At 33.5% G+C, this 19,119-nt stretch overlaps 1 protein-coding gene across 11 annotated transcripts in view; it reads left to right on the top strand.

Moving 5' to 3' along the window:
- The window catches only part of RPGRIP1L (RPGRIP1 like), a 74,141-nt gene that overhangs the window by 8,700 nt on the left and 46,322 nt on the right, over positions 1 to 19,119 (top strand). For 7 of the 11 annotated variants that reach the window (XM_082769785.1, XM_082769788.1, XM_082769784.1 and 4 more), the window contains exons 5-11: positions 453 to 552; positions 1,972 to 2,115; positions 8,013 to 8,118; positions 12,205 to 12,351; positions 13,507 to 13,580; positions 17,221 to 17,268; positions 17,665 to 17,804. In XM_082769785.1, coding sequence (XP_082625911.1) covers positions 453 to 552; positions 1,972 to 2,115; positions 8,013 to 8,118; positions 12,205 to 12,351; positions 13,507 to 13,580; positions 17,221 to 17,268; positions 17,665 to 17,804 — 759 coding nt within the window. The remainder of the gene's footprint in view (positions 1 to 452; positions 553 to 1,971; positions 2,116 to 8,012; positions 8,119 to 12,204; positions 12,352 to 13,506; positions 13,581 to 17,220; positions 17,269 to 17,664; positions 17,805 to 19,119) is intronic. The other 4 variants (XM_082769779.1, XM_082769786.1, XM_082769780.1 and 1 more) reach the window with 1 other exon arrangement.

Genomic DNA, 19,119 nt, shown 5'->3' with positions numbered 1-19,119 from the left:
AGTATGTCTTTGAAGAAAGTAAGGAAATTATTTGCATTGTTGTTAAAAATGGTTCTGTAGTTGCTTGGCTAGGTAAATGATGTTCTTAATGTGATTTTGTAAAGAGTGCAGTCGGAAAAAAAAAGTGATTACAAGTCCGTGTTCCTTTTTTATATTGTTGTAATTGTTCTTTGAAGATACCACCTCACTTCTGTCTTTTAAAAGAAAATCTCCTAAGAAAAGTATTTCAAGACCCATTTTAACGCCTCACTTTAACAGTGCTTACTGTATTACCTGTAGTTTAAATTTTACAGCAGCTGTGGTTGTAGATACTCTGATCTCTATGTGAATTTCATGTAAAATGCTTTTTATGGCATCTGTATAGGGTGTTTGTATTATATAGGGATTGTTTCCTGTAAAATGCTTTTTCATTCATCATTGCAAAAACTTATTTCCCTTTTCTTTCTTTTCAGGAATGAGATTTCAGGATTTAGAAGTGAGATCACCTCACCTTTTTCTCCCAAGAAATGGCCAGAGTCTGCTTGAGGATGCGAGGGCTGAAATACGAAATCTGTATGATATTTATGTTTCTAAATTTCTGTTAATATAATTGTTAGAACTTGTGGTTTTCGTGGAAAAAAATGTATTTCTTCAGAAGTTAAGACTTTTAAAAAAGAAAATGAAATTGTTGGATCTAGTTTAAGTACTAAAGAAGATTCTTCATTGTCATTCTCCCTCACTGTCTTGACATGCTAATCCCTAAAGCCCGTGGAAGCAAAATTTCATTGATAGAATGGAATTTACTAGTGTTTAAATTGTGCTGGTATTAGCATTGTCTCTGAATTTAACCCCTGTTGAACAGCTAAAATTTACTTCTTAAGTAATTTATACTCGTATATTGCTAATGAAAAAATCTTCAGTAACTTTACAGAGATGGGCACAGAAGTGGCTCTTTCTCCTATACCTATCTCTAAGACCAGGAAAAAAAAGAGCTATCAATTAAGCCTTGCAGTAATCTAGGTGTTCACAATAATTATTCTCTCATCATGGTAAGACTCGTCAAAACATTGTGTTATAATGCAGAAAACATTCAAACAGCATATTTTCAGAGATTTCAGTTCACGCATGGAAAAAATAACCACAGTTACTTTAACGTTAGAGTGGAACACCCAAGTACAAGAGCACATACGTGGCCAAAAACCCTATAAGATACTTTTACATCTATGATAGGTACATGAGATAATAAAGAACTGTAGCTTATGCTTAAAAAGCTTCAGAGTGGAAAAAGTTATACACTAGTTGATTATTCTTATTACAAAAAATGCTATTAGAGAAGATAGCCGAGATTAACTCATCAAGAAAATCAAAATTGCAAAGTTGTGGCCTGCTAAAAATATTCAGCCCCTGTTGGCTCTAATTTTCTGTCCTTTTTTAATTGCATTTAATGGATAAATTCACTGGCACATCATCTGAATTGTTTTCTGTCACCTAACTCAGAATAAAAGCTTGTTTTCACTGCTTAATCCATTGTAGATCTCACATGCTTTTGATAGCTAGTAATGATGCTTTCATTTCCAGAAAACATCTGGTACCTTTTGATTAGGAGGAACATGCATTTAATGTAGAGTATGATAAACCATCAATGATGTTTTAAACTAGGTTCTGCTAAATGTATGAAAACATTTAGTCCCACATATACTGTTATTTATTTATTATATATTTAAGAGCACTAAGTTATTGTTTGTGTTGTGTTTGCTAATGTTTGAATTATTTACCTATTTATAGGATTATTCACACGTTTTCATATGATTGCCTCTATTTTCATAGTAAGTTGAACTCTTAAAGCTCTGTTGTGAGGCATGTCTTTAAGAAATACAACTTTTTGCCATACACTTAACTCAAGAGATTTTTGCTCTCTGAAGTATTTTTTTTTTTCTTTTTCTTTTAAAAATGCTTATCTGGTTTTGGAACATAAGATACTTGTATTTACAGGGAAATTGTGATTGGTTCCCAAAAGGAACACATTGAGGAGCTAGAATATGCCAGAGAGATGCTTGGGAGTCAGCTAAGAAAGAAAGAAAAGGAGATTGAAGAATCCATCCTACAGCTGAAGGAGCAAGAAACAGCAAGCCAAAGGTATGAAAAATGAAAATCTCCATGGTTGGAGCATTAGAAGAACTATATCAGAATGTTTATAGACAGCTGTGGCGTTTATTCCTCTAAGAATACATGCTGTATTTTTTCTTTGATGAAAGTTATGTTTTACCAAATGACCGTGGTTAATTCTAAGGAAGGATAGTATTATGATAATGCATTTTTTGTTTGTTTGTTTTGTTGTTGTTGTTTTTTAAAGCAAATAGACGAATCAGTTCGTAATTACCATTTTAGAAAATTAATTTTCAGTTATAGTTGAAGTTAAACTCATTAAATTCATCTACCCGTTCTTCAATGCAAGTCTCAGAAAATTTTAAATGTAGTGCTGTAGTGGATATTCCTTAATATTCCTTGATAATTTGGAGTCTGTAACAGTAGAAAAATAAGAGCCGTGTAAAGATAGATTAGCACATATTTAAAGGAATATAGTATAGCTGTGTAGTGAAACAAACCCATGTGAACATTTTTGTGAAATCTTTCACGGAAGAGTATCCATTAGTTTAATCTCTTTTTCTTTCTTCTTTAACTTTCACAAAAATTTATGCAGAATTATGTGACTTGATCTGTTTCTCCCCTCTTTTTACTGTTTCAATTTTGACTTTTTGTGTTAAGGATCTAATAGGGCCCAGTCCCATGTTCCTTCCTCATTAGATGTCAATGAAAGTTTTACTTGGATGGGAAATGCATGGTTAGTTCTGGCTTTCTAGGGAGAGACGTATTATGTGTGAGCATTCTTTTGTGCATCTGTGGTGCTACATAAATAATACATCTTAATGTTGCTATTAAATTATTCATAAAGTTGTAAGTCTCTACTGTTCAGACTTCCCTTTATAACATATAGGTTAAAGAAGTTATCATAAAAAATTCCTCAGTCCGTGTCAACAATTTATTTGGAAAATACTTATTTTTAAAATTTCATTGTTTGGAAATAATCTGATAAAATTTTGGAAGAACTAATATGTTTCATTTTCTGTAGATAAACACTGTTCTTTAAGTACAGTAGCCAGAAATGACTTAAGTTCTAAATTGCAAGTCACTATCATATTGCTGGGAATTTTTAAGGTCTTTTAAAGGAAAGGTCCACTTCAAAATTAAGCTAAAAAAATCTTCATATACAGTTAGTTTGTGTAAAGTAATGCAGATCCTTATTTTTTTATCAAATTACTTGTGTGCAATCCATGATACTTGACCTAAATAACTATCTGTGATTACATTTGAAATCTGGAAGTACTTCCTCTGTAGTCTGTTTCTTGATTGAAACCTGATAACACATACGTTAATTATTTAAGAGTTACTGTATCTGGCTGAAGAGTCAAGGAAATAAGTTGAAAAATGTCCACTAGCGAATATCCAGAATAATCTGCATTCCGCAAGTTCACTACTAGAATAGTTTATGGAAGACTGTTAATCCCCGTGTTTTTTGTTATATTTTTTATGCTGAATGAACGACAGCCATAACTTGGATGCTTTTCTCTTTAAGCTTAATTGTAATCACAAGTACTTATGATTATCTTTAAGAGATTTTTTGAGCAACCTTGTCTAGTGGAAGGTGTCCCTGCCGATGGCAGGGGGTTGAAATTAGATGAGCTTTAAGGTCCCTTCCAACCCAAACCATTCTATGATTCTGTTTTCACTATCTATCTTTCTTGAAAATTTTATGTTAAGTCTGAATTAGCTGATTGACTAGACAAATGCATTTATATATTCTTGGTAGTTATTATTTCTAATATTCTTTGCATCAGCATAGAAGATATCAATATTGGAATACTGCTATGTGAACACTGGAAATGTGGGTGACTGATAAGGTCATCTTATTTTGCCTTTGTAGCCTATGACTTCGAATTTTTGTACAGTTGGCAGTTTTTCCTTGTGTTTTCCTTTGTATGTATGTTACTCCCCAAAGACAGTTAATCTGTTGTATTTATTTAGGAACTGTGAGGTGCCAAAAGGACATACTACATGAAGATTGGTGGAAGCGTATTTATGTCGCTTTCAAACTTCAGGAAAACATACTTCATTCCATTACATTATTATGGAATTGTTGTGATTTAAATAACTGAAGGAGTTTCCAAGCAGTGAAGCAGCCACAGTTAATATTCATTGATTTGTGAGTTGTGATATTCATTGATTCATGAGTTGTGAGGGAAGGAGGTACTAGTTATTCTGAGTCCCATAAGTACAAGAAATCCAGTAATACTCTAAAGCTATCTTTGCTCATCCAACATTGACTACCATTTCTATATTATTACAGAAGAATTACATAACAGAGTTTAGCTGTTTTATAGTGTACAACTCAAGTTGATTATTAGTATACATCTGCAGTCAGTCTTTATTTCAGTATTTAATTAGAGATTGTTTGGGGATTGTTTCAGGAACATACAATTCTGACTTGAGGGGGAAACTTGGCTTGTGGATTTTAGACTAAACATTTTCTTAAGTACAAAATTCAACTGCATTTAGCTTGAGTGTTTTTAATTTAAAGATGGCCAAAACCATAATAATCTCATGGTTTGATGTCTATGATACACAGCATGCAAGTTAAAACATTAAGTCTAAATAATCACATTCTGCAAGCAGCTAGCTTTAAATAACTCATTCCTCATGGTACTTTCAAAAAGTCATTTTTAAAACCACCCTAGATATACACTTGTGAAACAGGTATTTGGTATTTACATATGTTTCTGGTTTTTAGATTTTTGCCTTTTTTCTTTACTTTTTTTCTTTTTTAGTGAAAAAGCTTATTTGTGAATCAGTTTTTCATTCCTTTTGCTTTTTTTTTTTTTTTCTTTTTTCCTGCAGCATGACTTTGGAGTTAGACCTGCTACATTTCTGGACAGGGGTATCATATTGACATACTCATGACTCCTGTGTTTGCAGTCTCAGACAAAAAAGTGGAACATGTTAGCCTCTGCATTTATATTGTGATGAGAGACTACAACATATACATGACTTTTCTAAATAATAACTAATATTAAAAAACAACAACAACAACAACAAAAACAACCTGAATTTGTATTTCATTATCTGATTTCTTATGCTCAACATGTTTTTCTGAAGATCATGTTTTTATCATTTGTAATTAGCTCTTTGGCCAGGCAAACAAATATAGACTTCTTTATAATTATTTAGATAATCTGAACATAATATATGTTAGAGGTATCAATGCCCTGTTAATGTTTTGCTTATTGCAAATATACCATCAGTTACAATGTAAAAGTATCACTAAAAGGTAATTTTTTTCTTCCTTTGTTTGACTTCCTTTTAGGGATAAAAGGTAAGGGAAAGAACATAATGTAAATCAACATAATTCTGTTACTTCCTAAGCACTGTAAAATAAGAGTACTGCATATTGATGTTGTGTTTTTTATTTCTGTGTTTGAGAGTCATAAATTGGCCTGTGGTGTAGTTGTGATTGAAAACTATGAGCCTAGAAACTTTTTGCTTGTTTTGCCAAATAGAGGCTAAGTGATCCTGAAAAGTATAGTGTACAAAACTATACTTTTGTAATTGTTTTTCTTGCTTTGAATGTGAATAGGAGAACATTTGAGAGCCACTGATCCCAACTGATAGAACAGTCAGGACTCTCTAAGAACAGTCTTAGTTTTGTATCTGTGTCCTTTTCATATGGAAGTAAAGACAAGATGCAAGAGATGTGATTTAATTAGGCCTCAATTTTATTAGCTTAGCCATCTGGGAATTACTGGCATAAATTTGTACAGTGCAGGTCAAGATCCTTTCCTTAATCGTTTCCTTCTGCTGAAGGTTGCTATCAGTCCCCCATTTCCACACAGCTGGTCCCCAGCCCATTATTGGGACCCCACTCTATTCTTTTAATCCAAAGGATAGAGGCCTGGAAAAGAGATCATCACTTTACTGTACTTCAGACATTAACCCCAAACAAAATTCCTAGTTTTTTTAAGAGTCACTTTCTCTTAACTTCACTTTCAGGCTTTTAATCCAGCTTTAAGATGAGGTCTAAAGTGGAAGGATAGAGTTTTATGTTCCTTATTTCTGCACTTGTGGCAGAAGGCATGCTAGAGCTAAATAAAAATCAAAGTATGCACATTGATTCAAGGTGTTGCCGCAAAAAGAGGCACTAGTTCTTTTTCTTTTTCAAACTTCTGCTGCAGGTCTACCTACATGTTTTCAGGTTCTGAAGCAGAATTTTAGTCTTTTTGGGCAGTGAAGAAAATACTGAATGAGCTGTCTTAGTACAACTTTATTCTTGTAGAGAATTTTGGTATTTTTTGAGCAAAATATTACCTATATAAGAGAAAGGTAGCGCTACCTATTAAATCAAAGCTGTTTATAACCCCCTATTTTTAAGCTCCTTTAGAAAATCTAGAAAGATGTTCAGGGAGCAAAATACATCAGCTACCTGGGAAGGAGAAAGTTGTGTAGATAATCAATTTCTCTTCTGTTTTGTGACTTTATTTATAGAAAATCAAAGTAATCTTCCTCAATTAACTTTGCCTTTTCCACAAAATCTGAAGTGATTTTGTTCTTAAGTAGCATGCTCCTTGTCATGTACTTTCATGGGATAAATACTGATGCAAGAATTGAACTGATTGCAATAAAAGGAATTGGACCTGATGATCCTCGTGGTCCCTTCCAATTTAGGATATTCTGTGATTCTGAAAAGCATTTTTTTACTTCTGAATTTTAATAATTTACTTGATATATCAGTACCCAAAGCCTGTTTAAATCAAGTAGTGTTTCATTCACTGTTGAAAAAATAGTTAATGTTGATTGTCAGGAGCCATGGGGTTTACATCTGTACATCATAAATTTCACTATCATCTGCTCCTTTTTCTACTTAAAAAGAAAAAAAAAAAAGAAGCCCCCTGCTTAAAATGGAGGGGGGGGAAAAAGTCAAAGAAAAAGCCTTTGAAGGCATTGGAGCCTTTTGTTTGATGTGTGGAACAAGATTAATAAAAACGTGCCACTACATTAGCTTTTAAATAGCTAGCATGAGACAGTGCTGCTGTCTATACTCACCACAACTTTAATTTATGTAGATAACATGTTTTAGACACATGATTGTCTTAGCATTGTGTTAGGGCTGTTTCTTGGGGAACATCACAGGTTTGTATGTTTATCTTCTGTGTAAGGACAATTAACTGGGCAATGCCAAAACACAATAGACTTTGATATTTTAAAGAATAAGAGGAAAGTATTTCACATTCTCAGCTGGTTTACAGATGTGTAAGCTTTGTAGTCCATTTTTTTGGTCCAGCATGGCATTGTGACAATTCCTCCAACATGCCTAAAACAGATAAATATTGGAAGAGAAATTACCTTTAAAATGCTAAAGATTTATTCTGACTTTATATTAATATAAATCAGAAATGGTTTCTCTTCCTGTACTTGAAGAAACTGCAAAAGTAACAGGATCTACCTTGACTTACTGAAGGAAAGCACCAGAAACAAATACTTGTTTAAATTTCAAATCCTTTTAGACATCCTTTTTATTAAACAGTGCATTCTCAATTAATCTTAGAATTGTACTGAAATAGAAAATCTACGTGCATATTAAGTGATTTTCATGTAGTTAATGTGCAACTTGTTTGAATACCAATTTTTAGGTGCTACCAGTGCAAATTGCTAAGTCATAGCAATATTTGTTAGGTTTAAACTGTAAGAGAAAGCTCCATAAAATGGTAGTGTACTGGTACCAAATTCTTTGGAGGGTGGGAAAGAAGTGATTGGAAAACAAATTATCTCTGCAAGTATCGGGTTGTTTTCCTGTATAGATGAAATATGCAGTATGATATGGTACAACAAACATGTCTATTCAACTTTCCGAGACAAAAATAATAAGAGAACTCATTCTGTACCTTTAAGCTTATGGTGCATTTCTCTTTAATACAATTTTGAAGGCTAAACATCCGGGACAATGTGGAAATGATCAAGGTCCGTAAACAGCTGGTTGAGAAAAGCAATGCACTTTCAGCAATGGAAGGAAAACTTCTCCAGCTTCAAGAGGTAATTAGGATTTGGTCAGTAACATTCCGTTACTCTCATCACATACGCATGCGTAAATGGAAAATAAATATGCACGGTTCTTGATTCAAAGTCAGCGCTGAATACAAGAAAATGAAACGCACGATCCATTACACCCAAACTACTTCAGATGTGTAGGGTTCTTTATTCTTATAACTTCTTTCCGAATTTTCTAGCAGATCTTGAAGATAGTTATCTGCAAAAGTATCTCAGGCAGATTTGGGTTAGATTATGTCCTCAGTTGTTTGGCTGTCTAAAGAGATGCCTGATCCTTTACAAAGAGGGCTTTGATTTAATTATAAATTAATTATTTGATCTAAACATACCACTGATTCCCTAAGGAAGGGGTACCATAACCCATTTGAGATTTGGCTGTTCAGAGTTCTGAGCTTAAGACTTGTATTCATAAATTCATGGAAACTATTTTAGAGGGTTACTTTAAGTGAGAGGTGTTCTTTATCACCAGATTTATTAAAAAAAAAAAAAAAAAAAAAAAGTCACCAGAACATGCAACTGTATGGCAGATTATGCATCGGTTTTATTGATACAGCGCTTTTCTGCTTTGTCCCATACGTACTGGGAGAACGATGTATGCTTGCATATAAAGGCAGTACAATAACAACCAGAGAGTTCCTGTGAGTAACGATCCTGCATGCAACTGAGCTGAATAAAGTATCTCTTCCTTATGAAGTGGAAGCACAAGATGTCCTTGTTATTTGCAAGATGTATGATTGTATCTGAGATTATTATAATGTAATTCACTGGAAACAAGTTACATTTTTCTTACTGTTACTGTAAATTGCTATTTCTTTTTCTTTACTAATGTTTCTTTGGCTGTTGTTTATGGATCCACAATTTCTTTGTACTTTCAATTCAAGGGAAAATTAAGATTCGAAGTAGGAAACTATAAGAATTTAAGTGACTTTTTAAAAGTTAAGTAAATTTTGAATGGAAGCTGCTTAGTTACTGGTATATGATACAGAATTAATTAAATAAATAAGATTAGATAACAAATAGTGTGGTTATATCTCCCTAGCAGCATTTCATAACAGTTGTAAAAAAAAAAAAAAAAGAAAAGAAATTTTTCATGCCTAGTGCAATTCTAAGATATTGAGGCAGGAATATCACACTTAAAATAAAGGCCTTTATTTATTTTAAATTAATTAAAGTATGGATCCTAACCTTGGTCACACTCCTGCCCAAGAAGAACTCAAGAAGACTATTTGTGTGCCTTCCTTACTCTTTCTGGATTGGAGGCTGCCTACAGTCCACATTTCTCTCAATTGTACCTTAGCCTCCTATTTTAAACCTTCCCGTCCATACCTTCTGTACTCTATGGCTATGTTCTGCGGTTTTAAGTTCTATGGCTTCTTTGTTCTTTTTTTTTTTATTATTTTTTCTGCAAAGAACTCTTTTTGCCAGTTCCTGCTTCTTCCTGTCTGTGATAAACAAGACTTCTGCCATGTGATTTTTGCTCCCTTCCTCTTTTCCTGTCTTTCTGCTTCTACCTCTGTGCTTCTTTCCCCCCAGTCTAATATCTCCTTTGCCAAAGCAGTTCTTCTGTTAGTAGTTCCAATCTATTTTTACACAGAACTATGTAGAATGTAAACTCCAAGGGAGGGCAGGTTTCACATAGCTTTTTGTGTTCTTAAATAGAAAATGATATGTAAACTGGTCCATTCTAAATCACTTGCGACTTCTTGATAATATACAGCGAACAGCAAGTTCTTGTGCTTCTCTTGGCAGCAGCTGAATAGAAACAGATGCCTGAGATTCAAACTGGTATTTGAAGACATTGTTTCTAATATTCACAGTGAAAGCTGCATTTTTGGAAAGAATGAGAGTGTTCTGTCTCATCATATTTTTACAAGATAACGGATACAATGGTTTTCCTATTTCCAGTCATTTGAGTGTTTGAAATGTGCATCTACTAAACACAAATAACTGTAAAATCTAAAATTTCTACTTTAGATGTCACTTAAATGCTTATTGACAGAGCACTGTTTTTGTTTGTTTTATGTTACAATTTTCATGACTATTGAGTTCATTATCGTTTACTTTGGCTTATACCAGTTGAAACATTTATAATGCCTCTGTTTGCCATTAAACTTGAGTCAGCCCAAAAGTTGTGAAACTGTGGAATGATAAGAGCCTGTAATCTTGTTCCATTAAATGATATTTAAAATGATCTTTCAGGAGCAAACATTTACAGGCTTGTTTTGTTGTTCAAGAATTTTAATGTAGCCAGTTGAATGAATGAATTTTGGAATCTGCGTTGAAGAACAAAGGACCCCGAAACTATTTGGATTAAATATTTGATTCCATTGTCATATTTGTATAATTACAGGCTGAACATTCCAGGATTTCATGATTTATCATATGAGATATGCTAGTCTATGCCACTAAATTTGTAAATACTGTGAAGAGTTAGTTCTTGTGGATAACCAGTACAAATATTTCACAAATGTAATAGCATTTGTGTTCATTTGTGCAGTATTTCTAAAAGGTATATTTTCATTTTCGGTAAAGGAGCTATTTCATGTTGAGGCATATTTCCCTTAGAAACACAGTTTTAGACTAGAAACCTTAAACTACAATCATCAACCCATTTGTTGCCGTGACCTGAGTCTTGGGATATTTTAAGGGAGAATGGATAGAAAACAATTCTGGCATGATGGAAAAAAGAGTTGAAAGAACAATCAGGTATAGAAAACCTTAAGAAAGAATGTAGTGGGGCATGAAGGAAAGGGGAGTTATGGTTCCCCTAAAGTTCACAAAGAAAACCATGAGGAGAGTCGAAGAGATACTGAAGGACTTGAAGGAAGTTGAAGCAAGGAGATTTTACAAGAGGACATTTTTAGGACTGTTAATGAGAAGTTTCAGTAACATAAATCCCTTGAGGACTGACCAGAAGAGCTTGAGGATCAGTTAGAAGGTGAAATCAAGACCTTGATTTTTGAATTTGTTTTCCTCTGTTTGGGAAATCAAGGAAAGAGATAAGGGTAAAATGGTCTGTGAAAGGCAGCTTTGCCAAGACGTGGGATTTTTTTTCTTCATGTAGTGGGTTGAAATGATACAAGTTATTAAAATGGAAAAGAACTTGTGAAAAAATTGAAGTTGGTGACTGGGTTTTCTGTGGTTTTGTGTGCTTTTTTCTACAGTGTTTATACTTCGTATGAACCTGAACAATTTTCATGGGATTCACATGAAGTTTCTCAATGTAATTACCTCCTAGGAATGTTATAAGGAAATCACGAAGCTAATGTTTTTTTTCTGTCTACAATCATTAAATGTTATCTATACTCATACATCTATTGGACATATAAATTGCCATATAATCACTTTATTAAACAGGAGATTGGCTTTTAGGCTGTTTTTTTCAAGTCATACTTAGAATGTGTTTTACATTGGATTTCTTAATGAGGCATTATTAAAGCATTGCAAAATGCAGACAGTATAATATTAACTAATATTCTGGAAATAGGGGTTCAATCAGCATCCTCCATTTAATATTAAAATTGGTTAAATGTGCCTTAATATAATCCATTGAAGTAAATTAAAATGTAAAAGAAATCATAATTCCCTTATTAATTACTGCTAGCAGGAAAATACAGCCTAGCATGTTAGGATTATGAAAAAATTATATATCTACAGCTAAGGGTTAACAGAGCTGTGGCAAGTTCTGTGATTAACATAACTGTGGTCAACATTCATTTCTGCTTGCTACTGCAGTGTTTTTGGTCAGCATGTCTAACCACTGTAACCACAGCAAAATCTTTTAATTGCTTAACAGATGTATTTCTTGGTCCTTTTCATTATGACTGAACTGAGGGTTTAACGTTCATGAGAGCAACAAGAATGCCACCTTCTCCTGGCCATGTGTAATGAAATTTTTTTTTCGGTTGCTTAGTCAAGAGTGTCTCCTGTTGACCACATTGGGAATATCTGTTAACTGCTGCCAGGAAAGATCACTGATAGCATATGCAACGTTGTAATATTCTGCTAAGAGTGATCTTCTCCCCTGCCCACTCCAATCCCTCATCCCAATTTTTCTTTTTCTTTTCATAGAACCAAAGGAACCTGAAGGCTAGCCATGATGCTTTAATAGCAAAAGGTGATGAGCTGAATCTACAGCTTAAAGAAGAGCGGTTGAAGTGCCTGAATCTTGAAAAAGAATTGCAAGCAGTGACTATTTCTAAGCAAAGGACAGAGGAGGTGAGATTGCATCCAAGAGAGCTAGAATCTGCTTTAGGTACTACGTATAGATAAGGGAAAATGTTATCTAAATTAAGGATGGGATGGGTATCTTTTTATTGCTGAGATGTGAATAGACCTTTCAAACATGTTTAGAAGACTCACTTGAACATACACACTGTTTTCCCATTAAAGAGAAAATCCTGTGATCGCTGCTTGTGTTTCATAGAATCATGAACCATACCTGGCCCCCACACTACATGAGCATTCCACCCCTGTTTAGATAATGCTTGAGGAAGAGCATAGGATTTCACTTGGATTCTGATACTAAACAAGTAGTATGTTAAGCAGAAACATTCTTAATACTTGATTTATTGATCATATTTTGCTATTTCTGTAGTGTTATTTCAACCTGATTTAGTCATGGTAAAGCATAGTATTACATCTTACATGATAGTTCAAATCAGTCATTTCTATTTATTTTTCTAGTGGATTCCGGAGGCAAGTATCATCACCAACAGTCACTCAGAAACAGGGCCAAAAACCAAGTATTTTATTCCTCATTCTATTCTGTATATAAGGAGAGTGTGTACAGACTTACTTGTTTTTTCTTATATTTTGTAGCAACTTCAGTTTTACCACTAGGTTTACATGTATTGAATGCATTTTAAATGAATCAAGCTAATACAAGCCTAACCTAATTACAGCCTAACCTTTGCGCTATTTTAATGCATATCGGGTATATCTTCTATCTTTAAAGACATATCTTTCTTTATTGTATGTTTTGAAAATAAGGACTTGTTGCCTCTGTGTGGTCAATAAAAACAATGTTTACATATTGCAGCCATTAATGAGCAAAATTGAATTAAACATTTTTAATTCCTTTTTTTTTTTTCACATAAGACAATATAATTATATACTCTTTTTTCTCAGTTCACATACATTAGTCTCAACTTCATATATGCTACGTGAAAAAGCCTGTCTTGACCAAATTACATAATGTGATGAAAAAGTGTTATTTTGCAGCTTCTAAGAGACTGTTACATAAAAAGAACAAATAAAAGTCTTCTTGAGAATGCCTACAAAGTATTAACTAATCATCTTTATAAATCCATTAAAATTTTATATTTGCTATTTGTTTACTATTTTTTGTGCTTGAAATTTTCTTCATTTTAGTTGCAAGAAAGAATAAATGATCTGGAAAAAGAGAAGGAACTCTTGAGGGAAAACTATGATAAGCTGTATAACAGGTAAATATTGAAATGTAAATCTCTAAATGTTTTCTTTAAATGTAAAATGGGATTTTGTGCTCTGTTTAGATCTTCATAGGCTGGGTACATATGCATGTGCATATGCATGTTGAGTGTATACATGTACACATTCAAATATATTCATACTATAATTCCTAATATCAGTAAGCGTATATGGAAAATTTAAAGATGTTTTGCCTGTATTTCACCTCTTCTGTTGAAATGGAGCGGCTTCCATTGTTGCTCTAATACTCTTGAGATAGTACATCATTTAGGAAAAAAAAATCTAATTAAAATGTAAGTAGAAGTAGCATTTTTTTGAAAATGAAGCCAAGAGGTTACTTTGTGAATTTCTAATAATGTTTTGTTTTTTTTTCTGTGGGGGACGGGAGTCCTGTTGATAGAAGGATAAATCTAGGAGAGACAAACTTTTTCAGGATTAATTTGTTTTATTTTATTTAGGAAAAGGGGTTGTTTGGCCTGTTTGTGTAAGTTCTTCCAGTACTTCTGAGTGGATCTAAAGTCTGATATTTGACATCTTCTTCTGTGTTCATTTTTGAGAGGTTGTTTGTTTGTTTTAGTAATGGTTACCATTTTGCTTATGCTGGTTCATAGAGTTTTAGCATAGGTTAATGTAAGCTTTTTCGAAGATTCCTGTACATAAATGGCATTGGTGTAACTGCTGCTTATAGTGAAAATGGAAGTGCGTTGCCAGATGAGATTCAGAAATTCCCCGGTACAAAAAAATGAAATAATTAATATGCTTGCTCTAATCAACTATCAAGGAAATAATGACCTTGAAAATGACCCTTTTGTATATTGTAAAGCAATGTGGCCTCTCATGCTGAAGAGGGTTAGAAATTTCCTAGAAATTTAACTATGAAAGTAGGTCAAAAGGCTTGAATTATTTTTTTCATGTCAAAATTTCTCCTCTTAATCTTTGTTTGGTTTGTCAGTGTGATGTCTCAAAAAACAAAAAGAAACAAACAAAAAAAAAAACAACACAGCAAAACAAAACAACCAGTAAACACAATGTGAGTGATATCAAATGTTGTTTATGGGATTCTTATATTTATGATACTTTCTGTACTTTCTATTGTGAAATTAAACATTATATTAGCAAAAAAAATATGAGTACAGGTAGCTTAAATTATTTTAAAAATATGAGCTGCAACAACTGTATAAACACAGTATTTATGTTGTGTATAGGGGAGGTTGGTCAGTTGTCCTTGCTTAAGTTTCTTATAGATTCCTCCAAAGTTTGATGTTATAATACCATGATTTTTCTCCTATATCATTATGCAAAAAAATAATTCATAGTAAATATATCAATTATAATCCCGTCTTGAATTGTTCTGTTCTTTTTAAATTATAGTGAGATAATTTATAAAGATGTTTAAATAAGTAATTTAATATGATTCTCTCATAACCCAGTGATCCTCAATATGGCTTTTTTCCCCTAAAATTTTCTTATCATATACTCTATTTAAACTTGATTTATGCTTTATCATTCCTTGGTGGCATATAGATAACAAGAAATTAGAAAGAGAATCAGACCATTTTGTTTTGTCTACTGTTTAATGGCCAGCTTTTTCTGTTTCCCATTTGAACAACGTGAGCTTACTGCAGCCTACCTGTTGCTAGCAGTGGATAGGCCAGTGTCTGCAGGTGACAGATTATTAACTTTTTTTTTTTTTTTTCCCTGAGGAAAGGAAAAGGCATAAACCCTTTCCTTGAGAATGGAAATTCCCTTCAAAGTTGATGGGAATTTTGCCAGTCAAGGCTGAGAATTGGATCTGAAAAGTTTACAAAGAACAAGTATGAATTTGTCAGTTGACTCTTATTATGTAGTCAGTATCCAAGAAAACAATTCGTTTGGATAAAAGATTTGGAGGAATTGTTTTCATATGACCTTGTAATGCAAATCTAGCAATGCTTAAACTCCCTCCAAAGGAAATGGTGCCAGATGTGGTTGACCATTTATAGTTACCCAGATGTCTCTGACTCCAGTGAAATACAGTAAATGTGAAAGAAATTCCACATGAATTCAAGTAAAAGTAATCTTAAAATTTGAAGGAGAAAAGAGGCAGGAGTGGACTTGATTCAATCTGTTCAAAGCATTTTCAATATAGGTTTGGATAAAACCTGTTGCCTAAACTGTTCTTCATTTAAGTATCTAAATTCTGAATTACTATCATAACAGCTGTTAATGATGTTTCTGCCATTATTGTTTGTTTGTTTGTTTTTCTTAAACTGTACACATTTTTAAATGTGTAGCTGCATGTGAAATAATTTTGCCTAAAGGTAGTGAATGCACATACAACTAGACATCATGGTAATTACAATTTGAAAACTTTTTCAGGAATGTGAAATGTGAAAACTAAGTGTATTTTTTACCTTGTCATACAAAGATTTATTCTTTCCTTCTCGGAGCCAATCCAACTTTGAAGAATGTTAAGTCTAAGCAACTGTAGAGCACGCAGTCTCTTCTGTAGCAATGCAGTATTATCAATGTGATTGTGGGTTCAATGCATTACATTTGCTGCATTATCTTCAAAATTATGGCACAGCAGAGTGAAGTATATGTTACTGTAGGACCTAGAAGCATTGGTTAAGTTCATGCTGTAAAAGATACATTATCACCTTATAAGATGGTATGTGCTTACAGAACTGTATAAATAGATTAGATCAGATACAGGATGAGAAAAAGAAAATTCAGAGAGATGGAACTGTTTTTATGAAGATTTCAAATCAAGAATATAAACTCTTACCAAATATGTCAGAGTCAAGAATTCATGCTAGAATATTTTTTCTTTAATCTGCAGGTCATTCTTCAAATATATAAGGTATAAATTCACTTTTAGATACTTAAAACCACTTTATATAATCATAGTCATCAAAACAGGCAGTTCTCTTCAGTCAGCATGTACAATGTGCCATCTATTTGGGCCATCTCTTCTACCCTATTTGTTTCCTTCTTTCTTGTGTGGCTTTTGTGTGTGTGTGTGTGGCTTTTGTTATATGGACCTCTGGGATAGATAGATGGATAGATAGGTATGTATCAGAAGATGCACAAAAATCAAAGTTACTTTTTTAATCAGTGACCTTCACCAAAGTATGTAGTCGAGGGACTGACTCATTCGTTAACAATACGCTACCATTTCTGATTTTTCAGGAAATACAGAAGTGAATAAACTGGTTTGTGACTGGTTAAGATGAAGGATATATTCCAGTCATTAAGAATGCAACTAGTGAATAATAATAATATGAAGACCATATTACTCACTGTATAAACTATAGGAAAACACATTGCATTGCTTTGTCTTTTTACCTACTGGGAATTGTACTGTAAATTATTTAATGTTCTTACTTTTATTTCAAACTAAGTTGCACATTTTGTTGTGGTTTCAGCAGTTCTGATTCTGTGTCCATGCCATCCGTTCTGTACTCAGATTGGTAGTTTACAAGTAAATAATGTGTTACAGGAAAAATAGTTACTCTAGTTTCTTTACCCAAATCCGTTTTTTATTTCTTAAAGCGGGAGAAAGATTTCTTATGTGCTTCTTAATCAGTATCAGAATTGTTGTTTTACAGTATGAGAAAACTGTTGTCACTTTGTGGTCAACGTTTCTTTGAACAGGCAGCTGACTTTAGGCTCTGCATCTTTCACAGATTTAAAAGAAATCAGGTGGGTGATCCCAGTTCTCTGCATTAAGAGGTTTTGTATGCGGAAAGAATGGTTTTGTCAGTTGTCAGTTGCTGAGGTTTGGAGTTGTGGATTACTCTGGGATATGCATCTGAATTCCTTTTCTAGTCCCACAAATGTTGCATGCTGCCAACTTTTCTGACTTTGGAGCTCTAAATTAAGGCCAGTTCCTTTGCTCATCCCACAAACTCTTTCATGTTTTTTAACCGCAGCCTGAGAAAGGCGCCTTGGTTTCAACAGCAGCAGACCAGCATATGTTTACTTAATTCCTAAGACATGATGACAGTGGTCTCTGTGCCACTAAAAGCTTTCTTCTTTATTATTTTCTGTTGAAGTTGATCTCGAAAAGTTTTTCACATGCCACATGTTTTATTGCAGTGTCTTCAGTGTGACCCACGAACAGCAATGGAAATTAAAGGAAGAGCAACTGAAACTGCAAATTGCTAAACTAGAAAGTGCTATCAAATCTGATTTAGCAGACAAAAATGAAATCCTTGACAAGATCAAAGTAGAAAAAGGTACAATTCTGAAATAATTATCATTTTCTTATGATGTGAGTTTCTCCAATGTTGGAGTTTGGGTATATTCCGCAGAAAAGTGTGGTTCATTTGGTGGTAGTGATTTCAAAGCTGTCCTTTATGAGTACAATGAATAATGTGCTTAAGTAATGACTAGTCATTAAGTACAAAAACTAATCCACTACAGGTTATGTGCTGAATGAAGATCCTGTAACTCCAGTTGCATTAATTCTTCAACTGTTGGCTGAATTTTTACCCTTTATTCTGTATTTTTCCTTTTCTCTAAATTACAAATTCTTACAGACAGAAGACCGTCTGACAGTCCCTTTCAAATGGTATGCTACTACTCTAATCTCACTTATTGCACAAAGGTACATGAAACCTGTATAGGCACCCGAAGATGATTAATTGCCTTTCAACTTTGTGAATTCAGTTTTGTTTTGTTTTGGTATTTTCAGTGTACACTCATTTTTACTTACAACTGTAAACATATACAAAAGTACAGTTTTGTTCTAATCTTCCCAACAGATAATTTCATATGTGTTTTTCCCATGGTGTAGAACAACTTCTCAGTGAAAGTTCAGCACCTTGCCATCTTTTTTTATCTCTATACTGTGATATACTGTGCCACCAAAAAAAAATTACACGAAGAGCGCAGGCAGGAAGTAAACTAAATATTTTTGTGGTTGTTTCTTCAAATGTGTATTTTTGAAAGGTAGCATGCTTCCATGAACAATTTAATAGAATGAAGTGGGTAGACATGTAAGTAATTATTATGATTATGATTCAAGTTCAGCATGTGTTTAAGATTAAGATTCTAAGTAGTTCTGCTGGCTTCAAATACCAGATAAAATATTCAAATATCTTACTGGATTACAACAAGATTTTGCAAAAATTAGCCCTAAGTTGTCTTAATGGACAAATACTTACTGTATGTCAGTAAAAAACGACATGTGAAATAAGAGTAAAAAATACATTGCACTCTCTAGGTAGTGTTTGTCCATAAAACCTAAGAACAAACAAAAAACACTCCACACCCTTCAGCATAAATACAGTTCCGGTTTTATTCCATGGGCTAACGAAGAAGGCAATCCTAGGCAAGAAGGGGTTTGAGAGTTTGGCCTGTTTTGGTTGAAAGAGCTGTTGAAATTGCCGCATTTGGTTTGTAGAAACTGCATCAGGAAGTTTCTCTTCCCAGGTTCCCAAAGGACACCCTATCTGTGATCAACTCGGCAGAATGCAGCTCTTCATCTGTCTTGTTGTTAGAGAGCATTCCCTGCTGGCTTCCTGATCTCACCCACAGAATCTGTTTATG

The sequence above is a fragment of the Aythya marila genome (assembly GCF_965140915.1).
Source record: "Aythya marila genome assembly, chromosome: 12".
NCBI classification, from domain to species: Eukaryota; Metazoa; Chordata; class Aves; order Anseriformes; family Anatidae; genus Aythya; species Aythya marila.
The sequence above is the reverse complement of the archived record's forward strand: the minus strand, read 5'-3'. Positions and strand labels throughout refer to the sequence as shown.